This window comes from Chironomus tepperi, unplaced genomic scaffold (genome assembly GCF_022539635.2).
Source record: "Chironomus tepperi strain 1889 unplaced genomic scaffold, CSIRO-AGI_Ctep_v1 contig_418, whole genome shotgun sequence".
In the NCBI taxonomy this organism is placed as follows: Eukaryota; Metazoa; Arthropoda; class Insecta; order Diptera; family Chironomidae; genus Chironomus; species Chironomus tepperi.
The window spans coordinates 458,992-484,914 of record NW_027226540.1 but is presented as its reverse complement, the minus strand read 5'-3'; the positions used below and the strand labels follow the sequence as shown (position 1 = coordinate 484,914).

Here is a 25,923-nt window from a genome sequence, read left to right as displayed (position 1 = left end):
GTTCTCTAGAGCAGAGTAATGTGAGAGCATCAATCACTAGCATGCTCATCAAGTACATTGAAGGGGAGCAAGCTCTCGACCGCATTCACTTTGACGATTAGGGAATCTGGCAATTTGCTACGGATTCTCAAAATGGGTTTGAAATTGACAACATTTCAGGAACTCTTGCTGTATACATGTATGTATATGCTCAGGTATATCTCGAGAATTTGTCGAAATCGAGACATCGGGAAACCATACTCAATTGACCACAGCTTTGTAAGTGATTTTGAGCAATATTATCAGTCCTTGTGACGCCTCAGTCTCAGTAATCACGATGCAATGTCATGTGTTGCCTAATTCACTTGCAACCGCAAATCTTATAACATGCTTATCTACCTGCTTCATTTGCTGCTTCTATTGTTGTTCACTCTAATGTTAACAATTATTCCTGACTTGTCATGATGATAAAATACTAGAAACTATTCCTGAACTAATACTTGACCGAATTATGACAGAAATTAATTCTGTCGTCGTCAATGATGTTGAAATTGTCACTTCCGAAAATGTTGCTAATGAGTGAAATGCAGTTATGTTTTCATAATTGATTGCCCAAGCTCAACGAGACAACGAAATAGGAATAATATTGTCGTCAACAAAACATTTGGGAAATTCAAATACACGGGATGATGGAGTCAGGGATGAAGTATTTTAATAACAATAACAAAATATCGTCTAAGAAACAAAAAAAATCCCCAAAGTCGACTGTTTTCATTAAACTGAAGCGAAAAGGTCACTTGATAATCATTGTAAAAAGTCAAATAAATTGATAAATTTTTCGTTCAGTTTGTTTTCTTTCGTTTCGTTTCCACTAAATCATGAAATTAATAAATTATGGTGGAACTTTAGTTTTTTTTCTATTTTATTCTCAAGAACAATTTTATTACAGTAATTTACATAGATATAAATCGTACAAAATGATATGTAGTAAAATGATTAGTAATAAGTTAATAGTTAAGAGGATTTTTTTACAGGTAAACAATCTGTATAGGTCACCTTTGTGGATGAATATTTGTTACAGTAGTTTTGCGGTCAGATTTTTTATTGTGAGTTTGTTGACTAATTCTGATTGCTCAAGTTTGCGAATCTTATTTTGAGGGCTCGAACTGTCGTCAATCAATGTTTTAGAATTTCAAATCACTTTTATCTATGTTGGACGTCTAAGCTGGTAGAGTTTAAAAAGTGGATTGCCTTTGGTAGTTTTTATGAGTCGGCTAATCATTATGTTGATCAGTCCAACTCATTTAGACAATCATTTTTCGTTGAATATTATAGAAGACGTAATTATAAATCAGATCTAATCTATTTTAAATTCATATTTAGATTAATGAATTTACTAGTTTTATGAATCATTCTCAATAAATTGCCATAAGGTGCGATATTTCATAACAATAATTTATTATGCGATGGGAAAATATTACTTTTGAAGTTCACGAAAGGACAAATCGATTAAGATTTATCAAGTTCTTACTCATGACTATTGTTTAACTAGTTGATTCGGGATTTATTCAGATAAGAATGAATGGCCTTTAATTATTTTTGAGAGCATTTTAATTGTTGAAAATTGAGATTTTAAGAGAAAATTTAAGAAATAATGAATTAATGAATTCTAGTAAATTGGTAAAAAATTATATTCTTTGGTTTCTAGCGTTGTGTTCTCTCTTTCAGAAGATAAATTTTTAAGGAATGGCAATGAACTCTAAAGGAGTGATACACAAAAGTCAAATATTTCTCGACATTATTTGAAAATATTTTTGTCCGAAATTCAAGATCAATTAAAAATTCCTGACACAATCAATTCAACTCTAGAACAGAACTCACAATAATTAAAACCATAACAACTATTCATCCACTTAGATAACTAAAAAATACAATAAACCTGTTCATTTAGTTAGGAACTTGTTAAAATTACTTCATATTTTTATGTTAACTAGTCGCGTCTATCCTAAATTACAATTATACAAAAACTAATTACATACATTTGAAGATTGTTTGCTTTTCTTCTTAACACGTTGCTACTCGTGTTACAGTTTGAAGGTCGAAAAATATTTTGTGATGCAGATTATTATTTACATTTCCTTCTTCTTCGTCCAAAATGAGCCAACATTGATAAGCATATTTATATTTAACTTGAAGAAAACAATACGTTATTCTTTTTTCTTATGGTGAGGGTCTATTATGCACATATGACATTAACATTTGTTCTTTTGTCTTTTTAATATTAGAAACTATTGGCATTGTCTAGCTACCAAAAATATTTAATGAATCAAACTTTTCATTACGGCAATTAGGGCTGCTGTTGAAATCAAAATTAAACTGACTGACATTGAGGATGAATCGTTTGTCAATTTGCGTTCATAACATCCCCTATCATCGCAAACACGTGTAAACTTTTGTGAATTTCCACGATGATCGGTGTAAGATGATTCTTCAGCAAAACGACTTTGAATGTTGCAATTTGCTCCAGGTTGATTACACAAATCATTAATATTTGGTTGTTGTGGGAATTGAGGGTATGCAGGTTGGCTCCATTGTGCTGATGCTACAGCAAATAATGTCACAAATGCACAAAACAAAACTAACTTGTTCATCTTGATAATTTACTAATTTTTTCTTTTATTCACAAAAAATTTAAAATATATTTTTAATTGCCTAAGCTTTTACGTTTTCACGACTTGATGTCAAAGAGCGAACTGATCAGCGTACTATCTTGAATTGGGAGTTTATAGCTTATTTTTGCTGTGTTGATGTGTTTGCATTTTAAGAGTTCATGAGAGCGTAACAAAATTTTTAACCAAAATAATAGCAATAAATATCTCATTCTCTCAATACAATGTCTTGTCTCGTGAACATATTTGACATACAGATTACATTTTGTTTTGATAAAATATTATTATGACACATTGTAAACCCAACAAAATGAGCTTTGATGATATGACTAATATTGTACTAACTTACTTATAGTTTACTTATTATATATAGTCTCCAAAGTTTGTCCATACATAGTTAAAGTTCTTTGGATTTCCTCTTTCATCAATTGGAAGATTACCTGGTGGTAAAGTTGACGAATTAAAATCCTCCAGTCTCACAAACAATGCTTTTGCGATATTCGGGTACGTATCGAAGAGATTATTTTTCTCACAAGGATCTTTTAGTACATTATATAGACATGGAGTCTTGAGAGGATTACATTCGTTGGGTGGATCATCGGAGCATGAAATTGTAGCTTCACTGCGTAATTTTCTATAAATTGAAATAAAGAAAATAGAAAATTGAAATATCCCTAAAATTGAGTGGAAATATTGTATACTGGAGCAGAATAGAATTTAGAAAAGGAATCTATATCTTGTGTAAATTGGAAGAATTTTCGGGTTAAAGGGAAAAATAATAAGGATGGCATTAACTCTTTATAAATTTAAACTAACAAGATATCATTCGGCTTCGGCATCATACCCATCCGGTCGATTGCTCGTCCTGCTTTACAAGTCAGCAACTCTTTAAAATTATAATCTAATGGATCTCTGTTTCCAGGTGGTCCATACCAACCATCCCATTGACCATTATAATTTGTTCCAACAACTAATTTCCAATCGTTCACCATCACTGCTGAACTTCCCCAAATATTATCAATATTATGAAGAATTTCTTTTCGTTTTGAATCAGCTGATGTTTGTTGACTTAATTCATCCCATAGATCAATGCCGTCCAATTTTGTTGTTATTGTCGATAGATCGCCGCCGGCAGCACGATATAATGTTGGCAACCAATCAGCTACTTGCATTAATTGATTTGATACTCTTGCATGTTCTGAGATTAAAGGTGACCAAATTAATCCAGCTGCACGAACTCCACCTTAAATAGTAAATACATTATTAACAAGTTAGTACTGCATTGTAATTTACACACCTTCCCATAATGTGTTTTTAACACCACGTAATGGATAGTTAGAAGCTGCATTAAGATTAAAATTTTCTGCTGGTCCTCCATTATCAGACGAGAAAATAATGATTGAATTATGCAGCATATGATTATCAGCCAATGACTTTACAACAGCACCAACCGATTCATCTAAATGATGCACAATAGCGGCAAATTTCCTCCGATTATAATCTTCAATATTTTTAATCTTTGCAACTGTTTCATCTGGCGCTGGCAATGGACTGTATGGATTGGATGAATGAACAGCTGTGTGGGCGATGTAAAGGAACAAAGGTTGACTCTTATTATGATTGTTGATAATATTCACAGATTCATCCGTAATCACGTCTGTTGTATATTTTCCATGCAAGTCATACGCAACATCATATCCACGTCTCATATCTAATCCCCACATTCCTGTTTCCATAGCTGAGTGGTCAAAATAATCATGATGTCCTGTCCATGGGCCAACATGAGATTCAAAGCCACGCATTAATGGCAAGTAAACTTTTTTATAACTTCCGAGATGCCACTTCCCCACAATGTGATTCGAATATCTAATAAATAAAATTTCATGTACATTGCATAGCATGAAAGATAATTTATACAGGAATTAAATCACATACCCGAGAGGCTTCAAATATTCTGGTAGGAGCTTTTCATTTAATGGTAATCCACGGGGTTCTGCGCCAAATAAAACTGTATGTTGCATGCCAGTATGTATTGGATACTTTCCGGTCATTAAGGCTGATCTTGATGGCGTACAAATAGGATTTACATAGTATCGATTCAATATAACACCCGAGTATGCAAGCGCATCAATATTGGGTGTAAAAATTTGTGAACTTCCATGAAAGCTAACATCATTAAATCCTAAATCATCAGCAAGTATGAAAATTATATTTGGCGGTTGGTCTTCTTCTTTACTATCATCAAGTTCCACTTCCTCGTTCTCTTGGGCGAGTGTTAAATAACAAATTAGCAGCAAAATTTGCAATAAAACTGTAAGTAGATGCTAATTTTATAAGCAAATGATTAAAAATAATTTATAGAATAAACTCACAAAATTTCTTATCGTTCCGAAGCATTTTTAACGACTGACGGGGATTTCAATGAATTTGAGTACTTTATACTAATACTGATACGTTCATTTGGATTGATAATGCACACAAAAATGTCTTATCATTAAGTTCACTTGTGGCTTAAAATAATTAATTAGTTTATGGACGAGTAAATTTATGATAAATGCAGCACTTTTGATTATTCACACCTTAAGAACACATGCAGCTATGGCTAGGGAAGAAGCAATACTGAATGTTCTTCAATTGCTTTTCAGGCTTTATATACCTAGCACAAAATTATTATAACTTGTTATATTTAATAAATTCAATACTTTTCACTCAGAACCTGATTTAAAAATGAGATAGGATATCCCATAAACTTCAAATTGTTTACTTCAGGCTCTAAATTCAGATTTAATGAAATCTTAAAATTAAATCTCACTAAACAGGTTCCTCAATAACATAATACTTTTTAGTTCTATCCTGACTTTCTCAGAATAACAAAGCAATTGCCTGATAACACAATTTTTATATATTTCACTTGCAGCTATACACACTTCCAACGTGCTCCCGAATTATTTTACAACTGACTAACTGAGTAGTAAATAAAGTTAAAGATTATTATTGTGAATGCTCGTACATTACCGCCTTTTTTGCGCTTCATGCTTCATAATCAATATACACAATCAAGTTAAATGATCAGCTTTTGCGTGGATCAGTGATGTAACGCATTTTGTGGTATGAATTGATTTAATTAGACTGATTGTAATTGAAAATGGAATTATTGTGTGATAGATAGTAAAGTGTAGCTAATTTTGAATGTCAAACTGCTTGCCGAAAGTTACTTTAATTTTTGTTAGGGACCAGATCCTATACCTAGACCTGAATTCCCTTTATGACTATATTTGGATGAGAAGTAACTGTCAATTGAGATTGAATTGCTCATTATAGAAAATTTGCACATTAAGTCCCCAAAAATATTCATACCAAGTAACCTTGCACTACTAAATCAACAATAGTGTACGCAACTATTGCATAATTCATTCAATGATAAGCATATTACCCTTAGAATTTTAATACATGCTAACTGGACTGACTTTAAATGTTACGTATTAAGCACTGATTTACTGCCTCAACGAAACGCAAACAGCCCTTTGTATGTTTATTGAACAAGTTTTTCTTCTTTTTAGTGCTAAATCAACAATAAACCGGCATAAGAGAAATTCACCTTACTAGTGATTATGCTTTTTTAGTCGTGATATGAACACGCATTACGCGTTTTTTGAATGAAACTTATAATTTTCAGCTTCATTCATTCCAAATTGAATGTTTGTTCAAAAAAATTCAAATTTGTCAATTTGCGCTAAATTGGGTCTGAAAAGAATTTGTCACATTTTCAATTGAAGACCTTTATCTCGTTTCCTTTCATCTCTTTCGTTAAATGCCTTACGTCTGCAGATTTGAAAGTAAAACGTGAACATTCGCGTGAGGCTTTATGAATCATATATGTATAATTTTCAATTTTGTTGTGTCTGCCTGATCATGTCAGTTAATCGTGATAAGATTCTGAACTTGAATCTGTGCTGAATAATATTATATTAGGAATTCTAGGTTTGTTTGTCACACTTTGGCCCTAGAAAATTTTATGATAACAAATTCCGATTAGCATCTGGTCTTAAATTTATGACTCATCCAAAAAATTAATAATCATATCAGACTATGACTACACACAAATTAATTAATATGTCAAAAACCTGTGATATTTTGTTTATTTTCCTTATCTCTTGATAGTCGAAATTTATTAAGCATTAAATTGAGTGATTTAAGTGAAATTTGAGTTTAGGTCAAATCCCCAAAAACAAAAATTTTAAGGATAGACCCCAAAATCGTAGAACTAGAATTTCTTAATTATTGAATTATCAGTTTGTGGTATGCTTAAAAATCTAAAAAATATAACCGTAATACTTTACAAAATAAAGTATTATTTACGAAATAAGCAGTGCCGATATAGCAAACCCTACTTTATAGTCTATTAGTGTACTATGTAACTATGTTGTAATTGTTGGAGAATAATCAACAGAAAATTCTCTCAATTTAGGCAAATTTTGTGTAAGAACAACTTTAACGTCATTTATGTTGAAGGAATCATCTGTTGCACAAACATGAAAACGTTCAATATTCGGGTTGTTTCTGCAAAATTCAATCCAATTGGCAATGTCGATGACTTCTAATGAATGAGTATCAAAAAACTTCAAGTTCTTACTCTTGATGTAGTGTATGTTGTCTGAATCCAAAACATCGATTGTTAAGCAACTAACTTTCTGCGTGACTCCTGCTAATCGGTTCCAAAATGAGTATCTCGTTGATGGTATATTAAACAGCAAACTCATATCCAAAATTTCAATTTCTGGATGATTTTCAAGGAAGTGCAAAACTGATATAGTTTTGTCCAATTCGCCATTAATTTCGACTTTCTTTAAAGTCTGACTTGTCTTTATGTCTGTATAGAAGTACGGTGTTTTCGGTAAACTGTCACAATCAATCACCAAAGACTCCAAATTAATGAAATTTTCTAAAACATATTTTGTTACATAATTTCCCATGTCAATTCCAACATCTAATGTCGTCAAACTTTCCGTCATTGTACTCAACAAGTTCAACATTTGGTCTTTATCATAATTTACCAAATCAATTAAAGTCAATTTTTTCAATTTGAATCTTGGATTCAGTTGTACTGCACTTGAATGGAATAAATTGTAAAAGCAGTTAAGATCCAGAATTTCCAAAGTTGTTTGTTGATTTAAAAAGTTGATGAGAATTTTCGGATCTTCAACTAACATGGAGTGGCACTGCAACTTATTTAGCCTTGGAGCTTCAATATACAACAACGGCCAGGTTGAAACTGGATTTAAAGGAATTAGAAGAAATGAAAACGCTGTATTAAAGGATGATTTTTGAGTACTTACTGTCTAGATGCAGCAACGAAAGTTCTCTTAGAATAACTTTATGTTGAACTGGTACTTCGGTTATTTCACAGTGCGTAATATTCAAATTTTCGACATTTTTGAAGCATTTCAGGAAGCTTGTCATGGCGTTTCCGAGAAACCAGCAATGATCGAACAAGATGGTATCAATTCCATCGCCAATTTTCCTTAGACGATTTAAAAGACTTAAATCACATTCAAGTTTGACGCCTACAACATCAATTTTTGCATATGGACGGGTAAATTTCGGAACTCCACTAATCATGTTGGCTGTATCGATATAAATCTTCTGGATCTTTTGCATTATCTTTTCTGTATTCGAAATTAATTTGTTCCATTTTTTCATAACTAAAGTTGCAGTCAAGATATCCTTTTGATCGAGATACGAGAAGATATTCAATAACATCTCATTTGGCAACTCATTTATGCCTGGTTTAGCAAGTGACTTTTGAACAGAAATATCAAATTTTACACGCTTGTTGTCAGCATTTTTGTCGATATCATGTTTTCGTTTGTTTCCTATGTTAATTAAAGCAGCATTAAGTTAATTAGATGATTAATGAGCAGTTCTTGAGCTCACTTACCTTTTGACATGGCTCTAAATATTAGAAAACTATAATTAACACTAATTTCACAAAATTTATCCTCACAACATCTGAAAATTATTTTCAGAAAATTCAAAATTTTTATAACCGTTACAAAAAACGATTTTCATGACATGCTCAAGTAGCTAGTAATCTGAAATATTAAGTATTATTGAGAACGGTCATCTTCGTGCGAAACACATATTGCATAATTTTATTCAATTCGAAATGCTTTTCATATTTTTTATTTAGTGTATTTTGCTGTACCCTTATTACAAGTGGATTTTCACTTTTTCCATTAAATATTAAACAAGAAATCTCATGCCTCATCAAGTACACATCCAATGAGTCCAATAATAATGTATTCAAACAAGCAATTTCTATCTCATTCATAAATCACAGAAGAAAAAAATCTGCTCGTAGAGGAATAAAAAGTTAAATTATTTTAGAAATTCAGCTATATAAAAAGCAATCGAGGTCATAACTTTGTCATCAGCTAGGCAATAACTGGCCATAACAAATTTTTGAGTATCAAGCAATTTCAAAATACAAACATCATAATTTAATTTTCATATTAGGTATCTGAAGCATCTCTTTAATTCTCGGTTGACATTCTATGTATTTTTTTTACAAAATTTCAAGATCACAGTGCCTTATTTCCGGACATTTTTTCTGTTAAGGATAGGAAAGAGACAAAAGTAAATATTGTAAAAAAGGACAAACATCTTCAACACGTTTTTCTCACCCTTAATTTCATTTCAATTCTATCAATTTCGCCTCCCATAAGATCAACAATGCTCTCGCCGTGTTTCAGCAAGAAGGCTTCAAGTTCGTCGATTGTTTGAAATGATTTTACTTCCTGTAAAGATTAAAATTCTTTATTTTAAGAAAAATCTCAAGATTTTTAATGGATTTTTCTTACCTCTAACAGAGCATTAAGGTCTTGTTTATCAAGATAAACCTTTGACAATTCCCTTCCATCAAAGTCCAATTCAGCTTTATAACGTACTAAAGTATTTCCCATATCAATACCCTTTACATCGTAAATTGCTCTTATCATGATGTCACTTTCAAGTTCAGTATTAATCTTGTCGAGACGCTCTTCGGTGATTGATCGACCCATGAGTGCAGCAACATTTGTATAAATAATAAAGGAAGCCACAGCACCAAGAATACATCCTACTAATAATGATCCAACAGCGTCAGGCACGTGAGAACCAGTTACTGTCGATAAGCCCATACAAGCAGCTGTTACACCGACGGATAAAACTGCTGCAGCATCTTCCGTTAAAACAACATTGACAGATGGATCACATGAGTTAACGACTATGGAAATAAATTGTAAATATTGGATATTGAGAGTTAAATGGATGTATAAATATGACTAATAATAAAGATGTTATTGGATATTCCATTTGTCTCTTTCTAACATCAGCCTCAAATATTGACTCATCTTTTTACTATGTATTCTAAATGAAAGTTACTAACCATAGTCACGAAAAGAAGTTCCCATCTTCTTAGCACCTTCACGAATGCTATTAATAGCAACAATTAATGTAGCACCTTCGCTGACGAGAGAGCCTCCAAGAATGAAAAATGCCCAATAAAAGTCTTCAATTGGAGTTGGATTCAAAAGTCCTGTAATTCCATGATAAAATGATAATCCAGTTCCAACACAGAATATTCCAACGCCCGAAATCAAGGAAGAAACGTATCTCATATTACTATATCCGTATGGATGATCTGGATTGGCAATTTGTGTTGATTTATGAATTCCGTAGACAAGAATCAGCTGATTTATTGTGTCGGCTAATGAATGAATGCACTCGGCGAACATACTGTGGGAACCTGTTGAGTAAATAATCGTTTAAATTGAACTAAGGTGCAATTTCTGAGAAAGGATTAAAATAAATCTTAGGATTAATTTTAATCGCAGGATTTAACTTAAACCTGTAGACACAATTTAAGTCATTACCTGTGTAGAACCATGCAAAGCTCTTGAACAGAAAATTTGTAGCATTAATTGCAACAGCAGTAAGTACAACTTTTCCAGAACTTCCTTTCAAACCGAGAACTTCACTTTCATGGACATTTGTACGAGCTCCCATTTCACGTCTATAATCTCTTAATCGTCTTCTCATTGTAAATGCATTTTGTTGATGCTGCTTCTTTTCGAGTTCCCTTTTAAGGCATTCTTTAAGTAAATTTTCACGTGATCCCCAAATTTCAATGGCTTTTGTTTCAACATCCTTTCTCCAATATACAGTAATTGGTGCTTCTTGTTCGTATGGCGATCGTCTTTTTGTTTTGGGCAGTGACTCTAAATCAGATGCTTTAAGAAGAAAATCAGACATTGCACGATTTGGTGTGATAAAATTTCTTTCTAATGACGACAAAGCAAAATCTACTCGCTTTCTTTTCTTTGCTAGATCCTTATTTTTTTCAGCTAAAAGCTCTTTTTCTGTTAATTGTGGTTTGACCTCTAAAATTTTACTATCACTAGAAGCTGTAACGATTATTGGTGGTTCCTTAATTTCCATTTTGATCTCGGACGGTGCATCTTTCTGAATAACAATATTATCAACATTTTTACCACCGTCCGTAACAGTTGTGCGAATAATTAAATTTCCTCCTTTAGTCTTTATTTCTAATATTTTCTCCTGCTTATTAATCAACTTGTCTTGGATGTCTTTCGATGATGTTGTCGAGATTAGCTGTATGTTTTGAATAAAGCATGTCTTTGACCTAATTCCTGTGCGTTCAATTAGCATGGAAAAGTTACGGATGTTTGGATGTTTATTAAACTGAAAGGAATTGATTGTAAATATTAATTTTAATACGCAACTGCAAATATTGACAACTTACAGACTCTCGTCCATTTTGAAGGACAATTGGAATTAACTTGATTGAACTGCGAATTTTAATGACTTGCATCATATTGATTAGTTCTAATTAGCTTCTATTATTCGTTATTGTCGATAATTTCTTTAATTAAATGAATTTCTTATTCATTATTTTCATTCAAATATTTAATCCATAAATAGTTCCTTGCTGTAACTAAATTTCTATTGACTTTAGTTAAATCTTCAACTTGAGACTGTAATTCAACTTTCTGAATTTCTTAAACTACTAAAAGGGGCTTTAAAATACTACAATTAACTATAATTTATGTCGGCAAACTAAATTTTCAGAAACGTAAACAACAGACTGAGATTGACATTCGGTCATATAAAAACCAAAGACTCTTTGCTAAAAAAATTTGAATTTTTATTTAACGGTCGACTTCGACAGTCATTTGGCGCGAACCTCCAGTATTATTTCTCAAAAAGTAAAATTAATTAATTATGGCTGAAGAAGAGGATATTGAACTTTTGGAACAAATGCTTCTGAATGCAGAAGCAGAAGAGGAAAAGAGTGAACAAAAACAATGTAGAGAATCGCTTGTTAGACCACAGAAAAATACATATTTAGAGGATTCGTCTGACGAAGAAGAAAGTAAGGAATTATACAGTAAATATAATGACTATGGACGTGACATCAACAAAAAGTTAAAGGAAGTTGAAGAAATAAAAAAGTTTAATTCAATAAAAGTGACAAATGGACCGACATCAAATGGAATGTCTCAAAGTTTCAAATCGTCACTTCCGACAACATCCTTATCACTTACTAGACCAATTTCGAATAGTGTCCCTAGCAATGGATTAGCAAATAAGGAAACTGTCTTCTGTGATCCTGTTTTTGGTATTAAAATCATTAATCCAGCGATATCAAGTGTAGTCATGAAGGAACGAATGACAGGCAAGATTCCTGTTGGTGTACAGCGGGCAAGATTTCACACAGAAAGAGGAGATAGATCACAAGATTGGGTAATAGCTGGAGTAATTGTTGGAAAATCACCAGTCAAAACAACGCAGAAAGGTGATCAGTTCTCAATTTGGACGCTTTCTGACCTTCGCGGTGAAATCAAGACAGTCACATTGTTCCTGTTTCGAGCAGCACATAGAGAATTATGGAAAAATAATATAGGAACAGTAATTGCCGTCCTTAATCCACAAATTCTTGAAAGAAAAGATGAAAAAGTTGAGGCTGTTTTGTCAGTATCGGACAATAAAGCTGTGATGATTTTAGGTCAGTCAAAGGATTTAGGAAAATGCAAGTCCAAGAAGAATAATGGAGAGGTTTGCGGTGCAATTGTAAATAAGTCTGAATGTGATGTCTGCATATTCCATATGAAAAAAGAATATGGAAAATTCAAGAGATCCGAACTTCAATCTGATGGACTTGGTCGTGGATTGCAAGACTTGAGAAATAAGGTTTTAGGAAAAAGTGAAGTTTTCTATGCTGGACAATCATTTATGGCACAAAAAGCCAAGAAACCAGTCAAACAAATGCTTAAAGATCGTGACAGGATGACAACTTTATCAGAATATTACTCAGTTCCTTACAATAGTGAGGCACCAGTTCAATCAGTATCAGTTGCTGCTAGACAAATGAGTCGAACTCCAAATGCAGCTTCAAATGAAACAACTAATGCAATAAAACGTGCAGCATCACTTGATTTGAGTGGTTCACAAAGAAAAAAGGACATAGAACGTTTAAAGATGTTACAAGGAACTGATTCGCCGCAAATATTGCTGACTCCTAAATTTGTAAAGGAGAAAGAAAGCTTGTTCTCTAGTGAATCTCCAAAAGTCGAACCAGCGGCGAAAAAGGATCCAAACTTCGTACCTAAACTGTCTGGCGAAAATCTCACATTCTCATTTTCAGTTCCGAAAAATAAAAATGATGTCGCAAAGCAAAAAGCTCTTCAAGTGTTAAAAAAGAAGCCATTGGAGACATCAAATCCAAATCTCATAAAATATAGAGGAACTGAGGCTGGCAAAAAGAGAATTGCTGATGAACTCAACACATCACTTGAAAATGACCCAAAAAAGGCAAAATTGTCAGTTGATGATGAGGCACGAAAGAAGAAGGAATTCATTGAAAGAATGATGAATGCCAAGTCCGCACATGGAGATCTAGCTGAAAGTTTAGAACGAGAAAAGCAACAAAAATGCATGGATCGTCTTGAAAAGAAGGAAGCTATGGAAGAACGAATGGCTAATACCATGGAAATGAAGGTATGTCTTTTATGTCCAATTTACAACTTCATGTCTTAATAACATCTTTTATTTCCAGTGTAAAGCAGTAATCTGCAGAAGGTGCAAGTACATCTATTTCTCAGCAAGTGACATGTGTAAGGAACAGCGACACGAACTGAAAGTCGTCGACGCCACAAAGAGATTCTATCAATGCACAGACTGTAAGAAGAGAACCGTCACATTATTCAGGATTCCTCGAGAGCCATGCAGACATTGCAATTCAATGAATTGGAAGAGAACAGGAATGATTGCCGAACGTATTGCATATCTTGGCGAGCAGCTCAGTATTCGCGGTGATGAGGAGATGTTCATAGGAAGTGCAACTAAGGCTAATGTTAATCTATTAGTTCCAGAAAGTGAAAAATAAGAATTATTTCTGGTGATTCTAATCTTTTTTTATTCAATCATGTTTTTTAATTATGAGAAGAACATTAGGACAAGCGTTTAATAAATGGAACATATGCTTAACTGACTTTACATGACAGTTTATGACATTTTGTTCAAGATTGCAAGTTGAACTGAATTAATTTGATTTGACCATTTTTCAATGGCTATATCTCGAGCACCGTGACGACTGTCTTCTTTTTCCAATTCTAGAACTTGATTGACTTGATCAATACGACCTTGGATTGTGCTGTAAATGATATAAATTCTATTAAGGAACGATTATACATTTTTAATAGTTTAATTAACTTACTTGTCCAAAATGCAAGATACAAGCAAACTTTCGACTTCTGCTGGTTCAATGTTGAGCTCGCTGCTGATGAAAGGAATTGCGATTTTTGTGTACGGACGAATAAGTTTAATCAAGACTTGTGTTCTGATGTTCCTTAACAAGTCTTCAATATGCTCACGAATGAATGGATCTGCCATGATGTTATTTCTGTTATTACGTAAAATTGACTCAAATTCCATAATATCATCGTTCTGATAGCTAACAACAAGATTGGTCATTGCCAAAATTTCTGGATCATTTTTGTATGGCTTAGCTTCTTGTGAATCGAATGGATTGATGCCGGACTTCATGAGCATGTTTGCTAGTACGAGATATTTGAGACAAGTCGTGCGACGCGGCGAGCCTGACTCATCATAATTTTTAAACGCCTCAAAAAAGTCTGTGTGAGCCTTTTCATATTCCTGTTCACGAAGATGCATTTTACCACCACATTCACGAATAACGCCCATAATTAAGGGATGAGGAATCGCTGATTTAATATGCAATGACTGCTCATAAAGTGCTTTAAGCTTCTTATTGTTCTTTTGAACTGTATACATTTGAATTTCCAAAGCGTAAATTTCAAGTAACTGGGTACCCTTTTTCAGATCATCTTCACCATCATCAGTTTGACATGATTGATGCAGCTGTTTTAAAATCTTCTGTAACTTGACAAAGTCATTTCTGTCGAAATAAAGTTTTCCAAGTTTCGTGTTAGTTTTAAACCACAAACGATCATTTTTAGCATCTCGCAATGCATCTAGGGTAGTTTCGTAAAAGTCTTGTAGCAGTTCCATATTTTTGGATGTAGAAATATAATCCAAAATTGAATTGATTGACTTTTCCGAATGATTTCTTGTCACAGCGCTCTTTATGTATGTCAACAATTGCTTATAGCGATTCATCATTTCCGCATAATTATTCTGTTTCAAAGAATACTGTTCAGCTGTTTTAATCAATTCTTGTATTTTTTTAATGAATTAATTAATACTTACCAATTTAAAATTGATCTTAATCATCTGTTTTAAAGCTTTGAAACCCCATTCTCCTTTTTCGCCGTTTTCAAGATCCAAGACTTTTTGAAATGATAATAAGGCTTCTTTCGGCGAGTCTTCTTTTAAAGCCTTGCTATTATAATATTGGTTCTCAAGGTCTACATCTGGTTCCGAATTACTGTCTTCAGAATATTCCTTAATATTTACAAAAAAAAAAATTATTAATTTTGTTTATTGATGTTATTACGTTAAATTTACTTACCAAACCATAATCCTCCTCATCCTCGCACATAAAATCATCATCTACATCTGACATTTTCAGTACGAGCCTCTTATTTCCGGCTTAATTATGCTTTTATTGTTTCTACAATTTTTGCAATTTTTCGAGGGGCTGACAACTAAAAAATAAACAGGATTTTTCACCGAGTTGCACACCCTTCAATGTTCAAAACAATAACAAAGAATCTAAAATTTTATTTTCTATTCATCTAGTAGCTTTTGAGCATCAAACAATAATCAAAAATGAGTGACGAGGTCAAGAAGTTCTTTAATTCATTGCTTTTTAAGTGAGTATCTTCATATCTTTCGTTAAATTTACTTTTTATTGGAAAGTTCAAGTTTTTAGAGTTTTTTGTTCGCAAAATTATCAGTCTGTTTGAGATAACAGCTGACTTTTAATCAATTAGTCACTCTAACAACATTTGTAGTTATCAAAATGCTTTATTCAATGAAAATAAAAGCTTCTTAAAGTTTTGAAGCTTTAACGTAATTTCGAAATTTAAAATCGTAACAAACTTTTAAAATTTGAAATTTCTTGCAAAAAATTTGAGTCAAATTGTCAACATTCAGTAAATTTTATTAAAATAATTAATTTCTCATAGAATAAACGGTCTAAAAACTATAATAATATCAGATCGTGATGGTGTACCGATATTAAAAATATCTGAGGATGGAAAGTTTCCAGAATTAGGCACGAAACAACAGTTTTTAGCGACATTTTCAATTGCTACAGAACAGTCAAGTAAAATGCTGCTTGGACAGAACAAATCAATCATATTGATGTACAAGTCAACAACTGTAAGTAACTTAATTCATCACAATTAACTGATAAAATAATTAAATCTATGATTTATAGGTCGTTCAACTAAATAAAACTCCATTAATTATTACATTCGTCGGAACTGAAAACTGCAATACAGGCCATATTCTATCGTTAGACAACGAGATTGACAAGTATATTGGAGAATACAAAGTAATTCTAGATCGAGATTGAATGTGAAAATCAAAGAAAAAAATAAAAGAATCTATTTAATTAAGGATTATCAATATTTGACAATTTATTATTAGCGGCAAGTAAGTTTCTTTACATTTACATACCCATCGAGTGCCTAGCCCTTCGACATGTCACTGGCTAAATTTACCCTCAAAAACATACTGTGAGTTTGAAAACGCCTCAAATTCCGTACGCAAGAGTAAAAGAGAATTTTTCGGAATCGTGATATTCAGTCATCATTGTTGTGTTTTTTATCGGATTTTTTTAAAGCAAGAAAAGAAATTACAATAAGCCTCATATGTCTTAAGAAAAATTTAATTAAATTATAACTAATGGTTAGTATCAATCATAATCTATTGGATAAAAGTGAAGTTTATGTAGTAGCGATTTAAAAAGTGCTCAATAAATGCATAAAAATTAGAATTCCGGTTGAGCGAAGAAGAAGGAAGGAACGAACGAAGAAAAAAAAATTGCTCATAACTTTTTTTGAGTCATCGACGAGCAATTTTCTTAATTAAATTGTGATAAAATATTTTTATATTGTTCAATATCACATTTCAATGATAAGTCACCATTCAATTTTAATTACACGCCTTGAAATAAGAAGTATGAATAGAATATTTTAAACATATAACAATGAAAACCTCCCGTCCATAGACAATTCAACCAGCGAGTTTTGAGTCAAGGACTTGGGAGAAAAAAAAAGAAGAGAGAAGAAAAGCAAATTTACATTTGAAATGGAATTAATTAATTTTTGTGTATATTTTTTTGTTGTTGCCGACCGTTGAATTGAGTGCTTCGCGTATAACACATAGACACAATTATTATGTTGGTGGAGTGAAATAAGCACACAAAAAAATTAATATATAGCTCAAAAAATATGTTTCATAATTAACATGTTTTTCCTGTTTTCGTTATTTTAAAGCATATGATAACCGAGTGTTAATGCTCAGTGAACATGAAATTATCTTTAATTATTGATTGATAATGTTTGATGCACAGAGCATCACTCGTATGTGATAAAATCTAATACATTTTGCAAACGAATTTAATTATTGATATTTTATATATTTTTTTTGGGGATATGCTTTCGTGTTTAACAATAGTAAAATCGATTTATCCATATCAGGCATGAACGACACTCAAAATATAATAGTTTGTGCTGTTGTAAGCTATTTTTGTGTATTTTTGCTTCTCTTACAACTAGTGGTTTCACTGTCTCGTGATTATAACTATTTTGAGAATCGATTGTATTTTTTATAGCTCCTGTGCATGTTTAATGTGAAATAGTTTGTGGCATGAACCAATATTAGCAATGTTGTGGCTTTAATGATGACACTTTTTTTGCACAAGTTTATTTTGTGACATTTAAACAGTTGTTAATTAAGGCGTGCTTAAAGTTATCTACTAATTTAATTACTTGAGGGTCATTTATTGCTGATGTCCATCAATGACTTGAAAAAGCAACTCTAAAAATTGAAATTTTGTGGTTTAGTTGCTTTTGTTGCAAAATTTCTCTACAAGACATATTCTTGTAATGCAAGACAGCCACAACATTTCAGATTACTTATGTTCATACCTCAATGTTGGACGTCATAAATGAACGACCTTCGGTCAGCTTTTGTGCAAAATGTAATTTTCGTTAATAATTAAAAAGATCCAGCAATTCATTTTTAACTGGATGTAGAGCGGTCTCTGTATTTTGGACATGACTGGAGCTTACTGCTTCTTCATCTAGAATTGGGAAATTTGGTCAAAAATCCCGAGCAGCACAATGCAGCGAGCCTCATTTTTCGTCGTATAAATTGTGTCTTAATCAATCGTCATAGTGCCTGCCGTCAGAGCAACTGTTGTCTTACCGTTAATACGCTGACGCAACAAAATCCTAGTGGCGATCCAGTGTATTGCCCGGGAGCACTTTAGTCAGATATTAGAAAATAATTAAATTTTCCTATGATTCACACAGTTTTCCAATTTTCCATAAATAGACATTTTCATAGAATTTCTGAAACATCAATTTCCCTAAATTCAGTAGTCTAGCTTATCATAAAAATTCCAATTTTCATACGTAACATCGCAGCTTTTTTGCAATCATTGCGATAAAGCACACTTAAGTGTCATGGTCTTGATTGATTTCATACCTATCAAATTAATTTCAATAGCTCATTTATAATGCTGTAAGTGACGGCCGCGAACTTTTTGAAAATGTCATGGAAATTAGATGAGCTTGAGACAATTGCTAGATAATGAAAGTATTGGTCATGGGATTGTAAAAAAAGCAGCAATTATCGTACAAAGTACACGACTTTTTGTTATCATTGATAACGATTGTTTTAACTAAAAATTCTGAGTCATATCCAGCAGTCATAATTGGAGATTATTTTTAGCAGTAACAATAAACTGCTTCTCAGTCAGTACTGCCGTTTTGTAATGAATTGTAATTTTCACACAAAATTGAGCTTAACTGATTTCTCAATATGGTCTTTAAAACTTGTTAGTTCCATCAATCTGCAAAGTATTTATAATCTTGATCATGAGAAACAATGATGCATGAAACTAAGTCAATGACTTTACTGTCTTTTGTGCATCTTTTGTTGTTTGTGGTACGATGTTTCTTTCTTTGGTGATGAGATGATGCATCCATTGTGTCATAAATTGTGATCTTGCGAATAATATGAAGTTGAGAATTTTAAGAATCACTTGAAGTTAATTGAAGGATCATTAGGAGTAACTCGAATAGAGAAAATAGCCAAATTTGTCTTGACGGCGGATTTCGATCCATTTTTACGGGAGTTGCAATTCTTCAAGTTGTGCTTCTCGGGTTTGTAAATAATAAAACAAATTGGTCAATAAATGAACACAATTTTATTAGTTCAGTTAGTTGCTAGATCGGTACATGCTCATAAAGATGATACAATATTGCAAAAGGATCTAATTGACCTTAAACATAATTCTGGGTAGCAATGATGTCAATTTCTTATAAAATCGAATGAATATGACATTAATTTTCCATTAAGGCAAGATTGTTCAGGTAGTCTTTAAGCAGTGCTTAACATGTAAACAACCTCATGAGATTGTTTACATCTTAATCATTCGTACCTAATTCTTCAATCGTCTAGAATATTCTAGAACAAAATTTTTATTTTTGGAACAAATTTGCTAAGAAAAACAAGAAGCGAATCAGTAAAACTCACTAGTTCCAGTAGAATTTTTCCATCTTATTCCCAAATCGTGTATTTTATTATTTTCTAGAAAACGAAGCAGCTTGAATAAACAATTACTTTTTTTTGTTACTGGATTACAAATATTTGTGAAAACTGATAAGAACTTAAAACCTTATGAGGTAGTCTCAATTTCACAGTAGCTTATCATCAACGGGTTTATATCATATGGAATAGAAACAAAAAAAAAGGGAGAAGAAAATGCAAAAAAAGCTTAAAACGGAATTGAGGTCACATGTTGAATTTGTACGCCCGATTATTGATTTTCTTCTCAAAAATAATACTGATTATTGCTTCTGCTGCAACGTGAGACAATATCAGAATAAGAAGGAAATGCAATGCAATTTTCCAGACGAGGTCATATGAATTTTTAATCACCGACTTGTACAGTCAATCTCAAAGTATTCGCGTCGAAAAGATGTTAAAAGCTATTTTAATCGCAATTTCATAAGAGCTGTAATTAAGTTTCGAAAATAATAATAATGATGATAGACATTATCATAAAGTAGCAATTAAAAAATTGAAAACTCTTGTCTAGGAAGCGGCGAAAACATAGTTTTTTGAAAGTGCTTGTGATGCTCGACTTTTTTTAATGTGATTTTGTTTATTGACTGTGAGTGAGTGGGAGGATATATATTGTTGTGGAACTGGAAGGCTATGATGGTTAATGTCGTTGTCCGTTCTACTGGATTACTGTGATACTTAATTAGAATAGAATATAATGTAATTAAGGGTTTGTTTATAGCCGCTTATAGCAAAATCGTCACTGAGGTCGATGATCTGTTGTATCATCCCGAAGCATCTACGGAATGCCAAGATTGTCCTAATATCGTATATCTTTAGCAATCACAAAGTCCTTATAGAAGTGTTTGACCCACATATCGACGGATAACGACATACATCTCCAAATAATATGAATAAGTGTCACGTCTTAGCTAATTTAGGAGGTGATGGTAAACCTCGACAGAAACCCCACATGGGGTGCGGTTCGTGACATTTTCAATAGATAGCAGCACACTAGTTGCCGCGACATACAGGTTACCGACCTGTATTACTGATTAGTTGCTATTAACTGACTAGTTGCCGCGGCAAATAGTGTGTTGACAAAATTTATTGAAAATGCCATGAACCACACGCCATAAGGGGTTTCGGTCGAGACTTACCATCACGGTGTGCTGCAAAGAATTAAAGATTGTCCAACACTGCTTTATGGCATTAGTAGCTCTAAGAGGTCATTAACTTGTGATGTCTAGCAATAAAGTGGATAGGTGTGAATGTCATGGTGTAATACTGTTGATTTGAAAACATCCAGTAATGACATCCAGACCAGCTACTCCTTTAAACGCTTAATATCATAAATTAACGACCCCAACCCCTAAATAACCACTACCCTACCCCAAACATTCTCTCCAATAAATTCCTATCATCAACATCACACCCAAAACTTCAACAACATTCAAAAAAACATTATTGCGCTCACATCACCCACTGGCACAATTTATTCCACCTATTTATTTCTACTTGATATCATTGATCTTGTTACGAAAAAACAGAAAATAATATGTAACAGCGGACAGTTTGATAAGATAAATTGGAAAGATTGGTGTACGATGTATTTTTTTTTAAGTGAGTGGCTACTAAAAGACTGTGTTTTACGCGAAAATGCATTCATCAATTAGATTTATGTCTTGTATAGAAGAAAAATGGGTTTGGCAAGAAGAAGAAAAAAATTCACACAGAAAAAAAAATGTATGAAAAATGCGGTTCATGTTTGCTGCGTGAAGGAAAAATATTTTCGGAATTGGGGATTCTGAAGTGTCGGGAATTTGAGTTTCGGGACTAAGCTGATGATTTTGAGCATTTAATGTGTTAATTTTGTAAAATTCATAAATTTCCGTTATAAAAAACATTTGAATTTTTTAGCATTAATTTCTAATTTTAGCACAAATTTTAAAATTCAAAAGGCCGTTAAAATTCAAAACTCATTAATCCGTTAAAACAATCATCATACCTGAACTAGAACAAATATTATTAAATTAAACAATCTTGTTTATCAGCTAATTAAAATAATCTCCCATAAAAATCCTGAGTCATGATTGAATGAGGAATTGTTTATGAATCAATTACTTAGCACCTCATGCATGAGATGCTCTACGGAAAAAACACCTCATTAGATGACAACGGTTCATTGAATCTGCGTTAATTAATGAGCATGTTGTTTTTTGCACATAAGAAATATTTCACTAACTTATTTTTTTCTCTGTTTCATTTTAGGAAGTTCCATTGATCCATCGAAGATCTTACAACAAGAAAAATATTTTTAACATAAATTAAAGTAAATTTCAAGTAACTAAGGAGGATTTTTACAACATTTAACAAGAGATATAACAAAAAAAATTCAAGGTGCATTTTTTCAGTCCAGTAACACACTCGTTTTTATGATTCCTGTGCCAAAACTTAGCTATACTTACGTAGTGATTAACAATTAAATAAGAAAAATATTAAACTAAAGAGAAATTGAGGAATTTATGAAGCATAGAAGTCAGTAATTGATAAGGAAGACGGAGACCATACAGCTTAAATTTAAATACATAGTGGAACTAGTCATAGAAGTCCATAACATTTTTTTCGCTATTTAGATAAATTTTATTTCGGCCAAAAAAATATAAACAAGTCACAAAGGAACTTTGTTCGAATGACACAGTAAGAATGATGATGATAAGAAAGTGAGGAACGAGATAAACGAACGTAACAAGAAGAATTTTGGAGCGCGTAGAGAGAAAAGACAATTAAGTATAAGATTTTTTTTAAAAAAAATAAACTAATAGAGATATAAAAATGGGCAACAAGAATTCTTGTTGCTCTTTTGGAAGTCCTAGTCCGCCAGCACGTAAAGCAAAAGCAAAAGATCCACCCGTGTTTGAAGAACATTTACCCGAAGGGGATTTGTCAACGAATAATTTACAGCATATATCAGAGCGTGAAGGCGATGATGGTGATAATTTAGATCCGTCTGTTGATCCATCGGCAGCAACACTATTTCTCGAACGTTCAAAACAGAGCCTTGAGAATGGCATGACAAGAAAAAAGTCTTCGCATCAAATTGCACCACAAGGTGGTCTCAAAAAAAGTTCCAGTTGTTCTACAATTTATCTTGATGACAGCACCGTGTCACAGCCAAATTTAAAGAATACAGTCAAGTGTGTATCACTAGCCATTTATTATCATATTAAGAATCGCCAATCAGAACGACGTATGGATATATTTGATGAGCGACTACATCCATTAACACGTGATGGTGTATCGGACGATTATGATCGTCATAATCCAGAACATAGGCAAATTTATAAGTTTGTAAGGACGCTCTTTAATGCTGCCCAATTGACAGCCGAATGTGCAATTATTACACTTGTTTACCTTGAACGATTACTAACTTATGCGGAATTGGATATTGCACCATGCAATTGGAAGAGAATTGTATTAGGTGCCATTTTACTTGCTAGTAAAGTATGGGACGATCAAGCTGTATGGAATGTTGATTATTGTCAAATTCTAAAAGACATAACCGTTGAGGATATGAATGAATTAGAGCGACAATTTCTCGAATTGTTACAGTTTAACATTAATGTACCGTCATCCGTATATGCTAAATATTATTTTGACTTAAGATCATTAGCTGAAGCCAACGATCTCTCATTTCCAACCGAACCACTTTCAAAAGAGCGTGCACAAAAGCTTGAAGCAATGTCACGTGTTATGCAGGATAAATATACAGCTGAAGCACATAGAAATGGTATGAAAAAGTGGTCATCACTTGATAACATACGAAATGATCCACGACGATCTGTTGCGATTTTAAGCTAATGGGCATTTAGGAGATAAAAAAAAAATAAACTTTTTAATGCTGAGCAATTTTCTCTTTTATGAAAAGTGGTTAAAAAAAACGACGAAATAATGATGAAAATTTTATTATATTGAATGAGTAACTGGAGATGATGAAAAACCTTATTTTATATTTTTTAATTATTATCATTATTATTATTTTATTATGATTATTATTTTTTAATGAAGAAAACAGACGAAAAAAATAAGAACTACAGATTTTTTAATTTTAAAACTTTTTTGGATATGAAATATGGATATGTGAATAAAAATGGATCCAATTTTAATTACAAAAATTAAATTAAGACATGTTTTTGTGATATTTTGCATGGAATTGAACTAGTTTGGATGACAAGAGCTGAGAATTGTTGTAAAGGAATCGAAATCAACCGTCAAGAGAAACTTCGTGTCTTAATGTAATTACGGCAGTGGTGCAATAGCGAACACGCTATGTTGTTCGGAAATGTCACTAGGGATTGCAGTGGATATGAATATAACTAGCTTCAAACAATTATGTATACCATAAAATCTCTATATTAAATTGGTTGAAGTGATCGACGAAGGAATTTATCAAATTTTCTATAATGTTCGTGACAAATTTGCTAATCCTTGTCATGCAACATTCTAATATAATAATTGAGAGATACTCATTCTGATGTAATGTTTTCAATCCCGGGATTGATTTGGATGCAATCCGATTATACCGGGATTGAGCCCCGTCAATCGATTGAAAACTTTATTCTGATGGGAATCGAACTCACGTAATCACAAAAACAGTATCCTATCTGTTGTCTAGTCACGCTGCCACAGAGGTCTTTTTATCACTCTGGCAGATTCGTACATATACATTTGAGACCCCAAATTTCATTCTACTTAGAAATCAAAGTTGCAATGCTACATGACTTCGGGTAGTTAAGCGAATATGAGCTTGTCATTATTTTTAGACCAATTTAAATTATTTTCATGAATTTAACTTAAAACTTTAGAATGACTGTTAAGTGATCTTTAATGCTTTAACAGAAGATATGCAAGATCATGTCTACAATTTTCAGAACAAAACAATATGAGAATGGCCAACTTTAAAAGCATTTACATTGAGATCCGCATGGTTCTTACTGCAAATGTTTTAGACATCTCTTATGCGTCCTGCTGTTCCATATCACTTTATTTTCTATAACATATAGTGAAACATTACTAAACGTTATAAGCACTGACTACATATCTTTTAAAGGTATAATACAGTTGAACTGTCTACAAAAAAACTAAAACAGTCACTAATACCATCATAAATTTTGACCATAACATCCACAACCAAACAACATTCCTTTAATCCCCAAAATATTTATCATGCTACATAATGAGAGTCTCCTCCTTAATCCCAACGGCTTAGCTGATTTAAAATTTCGACAATATTTTTTAATCCGCCTACGATTAAAATATTTCGACGCTCAGATTTCCGCCGTATGTTGTTGCGATCAACATTCTTTACTTGATCAGTTGTTATTATTATTGTTATATCAAGATCTGTTGCATTTATATTTCCAATTAGAATAGTTATGATCTGAATTTTATAATTAAATTAGTGATGCTTTTGAGTAATTAACAAGTAGCAAGATTAGTCATAGAATTTCAGAACAAAAGGGTTATCAGCATCAAAAATTAAGTGTATTACTAATTAGGTACACACGTGCTAGTTAGATATTTGATATTTTATGCACAACAATAACAATAAGTGATGTTTTCCGATTGGCCGATTTATGTCTTCACTGGAATCTTTGCCTTTATTGGCATTGTAATTCCGATTTTCACTCCAAATGGTCCAAACAGAGGGTATGTCATTCATAATTCCTCCTCATTTCCTTCATGATATATCATCAATTTTTCCAGACTTATACGATGCTGTCTCATACTGACGTCGGTGTGCTGCTGGTTGTTGTGAGTAACATAAAAGCATAAGATCCATAAAAAAGTTAGTTAATATTTTATATTTTGCTCTTTTCAGCTGGTTATGCTGCTATTTGGCACAAATGGGACCCTTAATTGGACCAAAATTAGATCAAAACACTATTTTAATTATGGCCAGAGAATGGGGAAAACATCCTGTAACGTT

At 32.6% G+C, this 25,923-nt stretch overlaps 7 protein-coding genes and 1 long non-coding RNA gene across 10 annotated transcripts; 3 read left to right on the top strand and 5 right to left on the bottom strand.

Annotated features, from left to right (window-relative positions):
- Nucleotides 1-883: 883 nt before the first annotated feature.
- LOC139097246 (arylsulfatase B) lies at nt 884-5,611 on the bottom strand. The gene is made up of 5 exons (XM_070649035.1): nt 5,021-5,611; nt 4,584-4,959; nt 3,946-4,514; nt 3,465-3,891; nt 884-3,282 (listed from the first exon to the last, which is right to left on the bottom strand). Exons 1-5 carry the CDS (start codon nt 5,043-5,045, stop codon nt 3,012-3,014), a joined length of 1,668 nt encoding a protein of 555 aa, XP_070505136.1. The 5' UTR covers nt 5,046-5,611; the 3' UTR covers nt 884-3,011.
- Nucleotides 5,612-6,807: 1,196 nt separating this feature from the next.
- LOC139097251 (uncharacterized) lies at nt 6,808-8,637 on the bottom strand. Its single transcript, XM_070649039.1, has 3 exons — nt 8,587-8,637; nt 7,985-8,521; nt 6,808-7,920 (listed from the first exon to the last, which is right to left on the bottom strand). Exons 1-3 carry the CDS (start codon nt 8,594-8,596, stop codon nt 7,067-7,069), a joined length of 1,401 nt encoding a protein of 466 aa, XP_070505140.1. The 5' UTR covers nt 8,597-8,637; the 3' UTR covers nt 6,808-7,066.
- Nucleotides 8,638-8,773: 136 nt separating this feature from the next.
- On the bottom strand, nt 8,774-11,798 carry ZnT49B (Zinc transporter 49B). The gene is made up of 6 exons (XM_070649038.1): nt 11,452-11,798; nt 10,562-11,390; nt 10,075-10,434; nt 9,509-9,912; nt 9,332-9,445; nt 8,774-9,258 (listed from the first exon to the last, which is right to left on the bottom strand). The coding sequence occupies exons 1-6, from the start codon at nt 11,521-11,523 to the stop codon at nt 9,214-9,216; spliced, it is 1,824 nt and encodes a 607-aa protein (XP_070505139.1). The 5' UTR covers nt 11,524-11,798; the 3' UTR covers nt 8,774-9,213.
- A 93-nt stretch (nt 11,799-11,891) lies between these two features.
- On the top strand, nt 11,892-14,239 carry Mcm10 (minichromosome maintenance 10 homolog). The gene is made up of 2 exons (XM_070649024.1): nt 11,892-13,706; nt 13,765-14,239. Exons 1-2 carry the CDS (start codon nt 11,931-11,933, stop codon nt 14,092-14,094), a joined length of 2,106 nt encoding a protein of 701 aa, XP_070505125.1. The 5' UTR covers nt 11,892-11,930; the 3' UTR covers nt 14,095-14,239.
- alien (COP9 signalosome complex subunit 2 alien) lies at nt 14,098-15,850 on the bottom strand. Of its 2 annotated transcripts, none has more exons than XM_070649025.1 (4): nt 15,700-15,850; nt 15,438-15,632; nt 14,425-15,380; nt 14,098-14,361 (listed from the first exon to the last, which is right to left on the bottom strand). In XM_070649025.1, exons 1-4 carry the CDS (start codon nt 15,751-15,753, stop codon nt 14,214-14,216), a joined length of 1,353 nt encoding a protein of 450 aa, XP_070505126.1. In that variant the 5' UTR covers nt 15,754-15,850; the 3' UTR covers nt 14,098-14,213. The 2 variants fall into 2 exon arrangements, with proteins under 2 accessions (XP_070505126.1, XP_070505128.1); XM_070649027.1 differs by having other exon boundaries at nt 14,425-15,365.
- Lamtor3 (Late endosomal/lysosomal adaptor, MAPK and MTOR activator 3) lies at nt 15,843-16,763 on the top strand. Its single transcript, XM_070649030.1, has 3 exons — nt 15,843-16,003; nt 16,319-16,514; nt 16,573-16,763. Exons 1-3 carry the CDS (start codon nt 15,960-15,962, stop codon nt 16,708-16,710), a joined length of 378 nt encoding a protein of 125 aa, XP_070505131.1. The 5' UTR covers nt 15,843-15,959; the 3' UTR covers nt 16,711-16,763.
- A 128-nt stretch (nt 16,764-16,891) lies between these two features.
- On the top strand, nt 16,892-24,050 carry CycY (cyclin Y). 2 transcript variants are annotated; one of them, XM_070649028.1, is made up of 2 exons: nt 16,892-17,045; nt 22,206-24,050. In XM_070649028.1, exon 2 carries the CDS (start codon nt 22,770-22,772, stop codon nt 23,793-23,795), a length of 1,026 nt encoding a protein of 341 aa, XP_070505129.1. In that variant the 5' UTR covers nt 16,892-17,045; nt 22,206-22,769; the 3' UTR covers nt 23,796-24,050. The 2 variants fall into 2 exon arrangements, with proteins under 2 accessions (XP_070505129.1, XP_070505130.1); XM_070649029.1 differs by lacking the exon at nt 16,892-17,045 and adding an exon at nt 20,930-21,557.
- LOC139097244 (uncharacterized) lies at nt 19,588-21,405 on the bottom strand. Its single transcript, XR_011545049.1, has 3 exons — nt 21,095-21,405; nt 19,905-20,866; nt 19,588-19,835 (listed from the first exon to the last, which is right to left on the bottom strand). It is a non-coding gene; the product is annotated as an uncharacterized lncRNA (long non-coding RNA).
- Nucleotides 24,051-25,923: the final 1,873 nt, after the last annotated feature.

Bases quoted from the DNA above. Each gene is read 5' to 3' on its own strand.
- alien (XM_070649025.1), bottom strand. From the start codon at position 15,753: ATGTCAGATGTAGATGATGATTTTATGTGCGAGGATGAGGAGGATTAT. The intron at 15,633-15,699 runs GTAAGTAAATTT...GTAAATATTAAG, and splicing joins ATGAGGAGGATTATGGTTTG to GAATATTCTGAAGACAGTAA. The intron at 15,381-15,437 runs GTAAGTATTAAT...ACAGCTGAACAG, and splicing joins TTAAGATCAATTTTAAATTG to TATTCTTTGAAACAGAATAA.
- ZnT49B (XM_070649038.1), bottom strand. From the start codon at position 11,523: ATGATGCAAGTCATTAAAATTCGCAGTTCAATCAAGTTAATTCCAATT. The intron at 11,391-11,451 runs GTAAGTTGTCAA...AATTCCTTTCAG, and splicing joins TTCAAAATGGACGAGAGTCT to TTTAATAAACATCCAAACAT. The intron at 9,446-9,508 runs GTAAGAAAAATC...TAATCTTTACAG, and splicing joins ACCTTAATGCTCTGTTAGAG to GAAGTAAAATCATTTCAAAC.
- Mcm10 (XM_070649024.1), top strand. From the start codon at position 11,931: ATGGCTGAAGAAGAGGATATTGAACTTTTGGAACAAATGCTTCTGAAT. The intron at 13,707-13,764 runs GTATGTCTTTTA...TTTTATTTCCAG, and splicing joins CTAATACCATGGAAATGAAG to TGTAAAGCAGTAATCTGCAG.
- LOC139097251 (XM_070649039.1), bottom strand. The intron at 7,921-7,984 runs GTAAGTACTCAA...CTTTAAATCCAG, and splicing joins TTCGTTGCTGCATCTAGACA to TTTCAACCTGGCCGTTGTTG.
- LOC139097246 (XM_070649035.1), bottom strand. From the start codon at position 5,045: ATGCTTCGGAACGATAAGAAATTTT. The intron at 4,960-5,020 runs GTGAGTTTATTC...ATCTACTTACAG, and splicing joins TCGGAACGATAAGAAATTTT to TTTTATTGCAAATTTTGCTG. The intron at 3,283-3,464 runs GTTAGTTTAAAT...TTCAATTTATAG, and splicing joins CCGAAGCCGAATGATATCTT to AAAATTACGCAGTGAAGCTA.
- CycY (XM_070649028.1), top strand. From the start codon at position 22,770: ATGGGCAACAAGAATTCTTGTTGCTCTTTTGGAAGTCCTAGTCCGCCA.
- Lamtor3 (XM_070649030.1), top strand. From the start codon at position 15,960: ATGAGTGACGAGGTCAAGAAGTTCTTTAATTCATTGCTTTTTAA. The intron at 16,004-16,318 runs GTGAGTATCTTC...AATTTCTCATAG, and splicing joins TTTAATTCATTGCTTTTTAA to AATAAACGGTCTAAAAACTA. The intron at 16,515-16,572 runs GTAAGTAACTTA...TATGATTTATAG, and splicing joins TGATGTACAAGTCAACAACT to GTCGTTCAACTAAATAAAAC.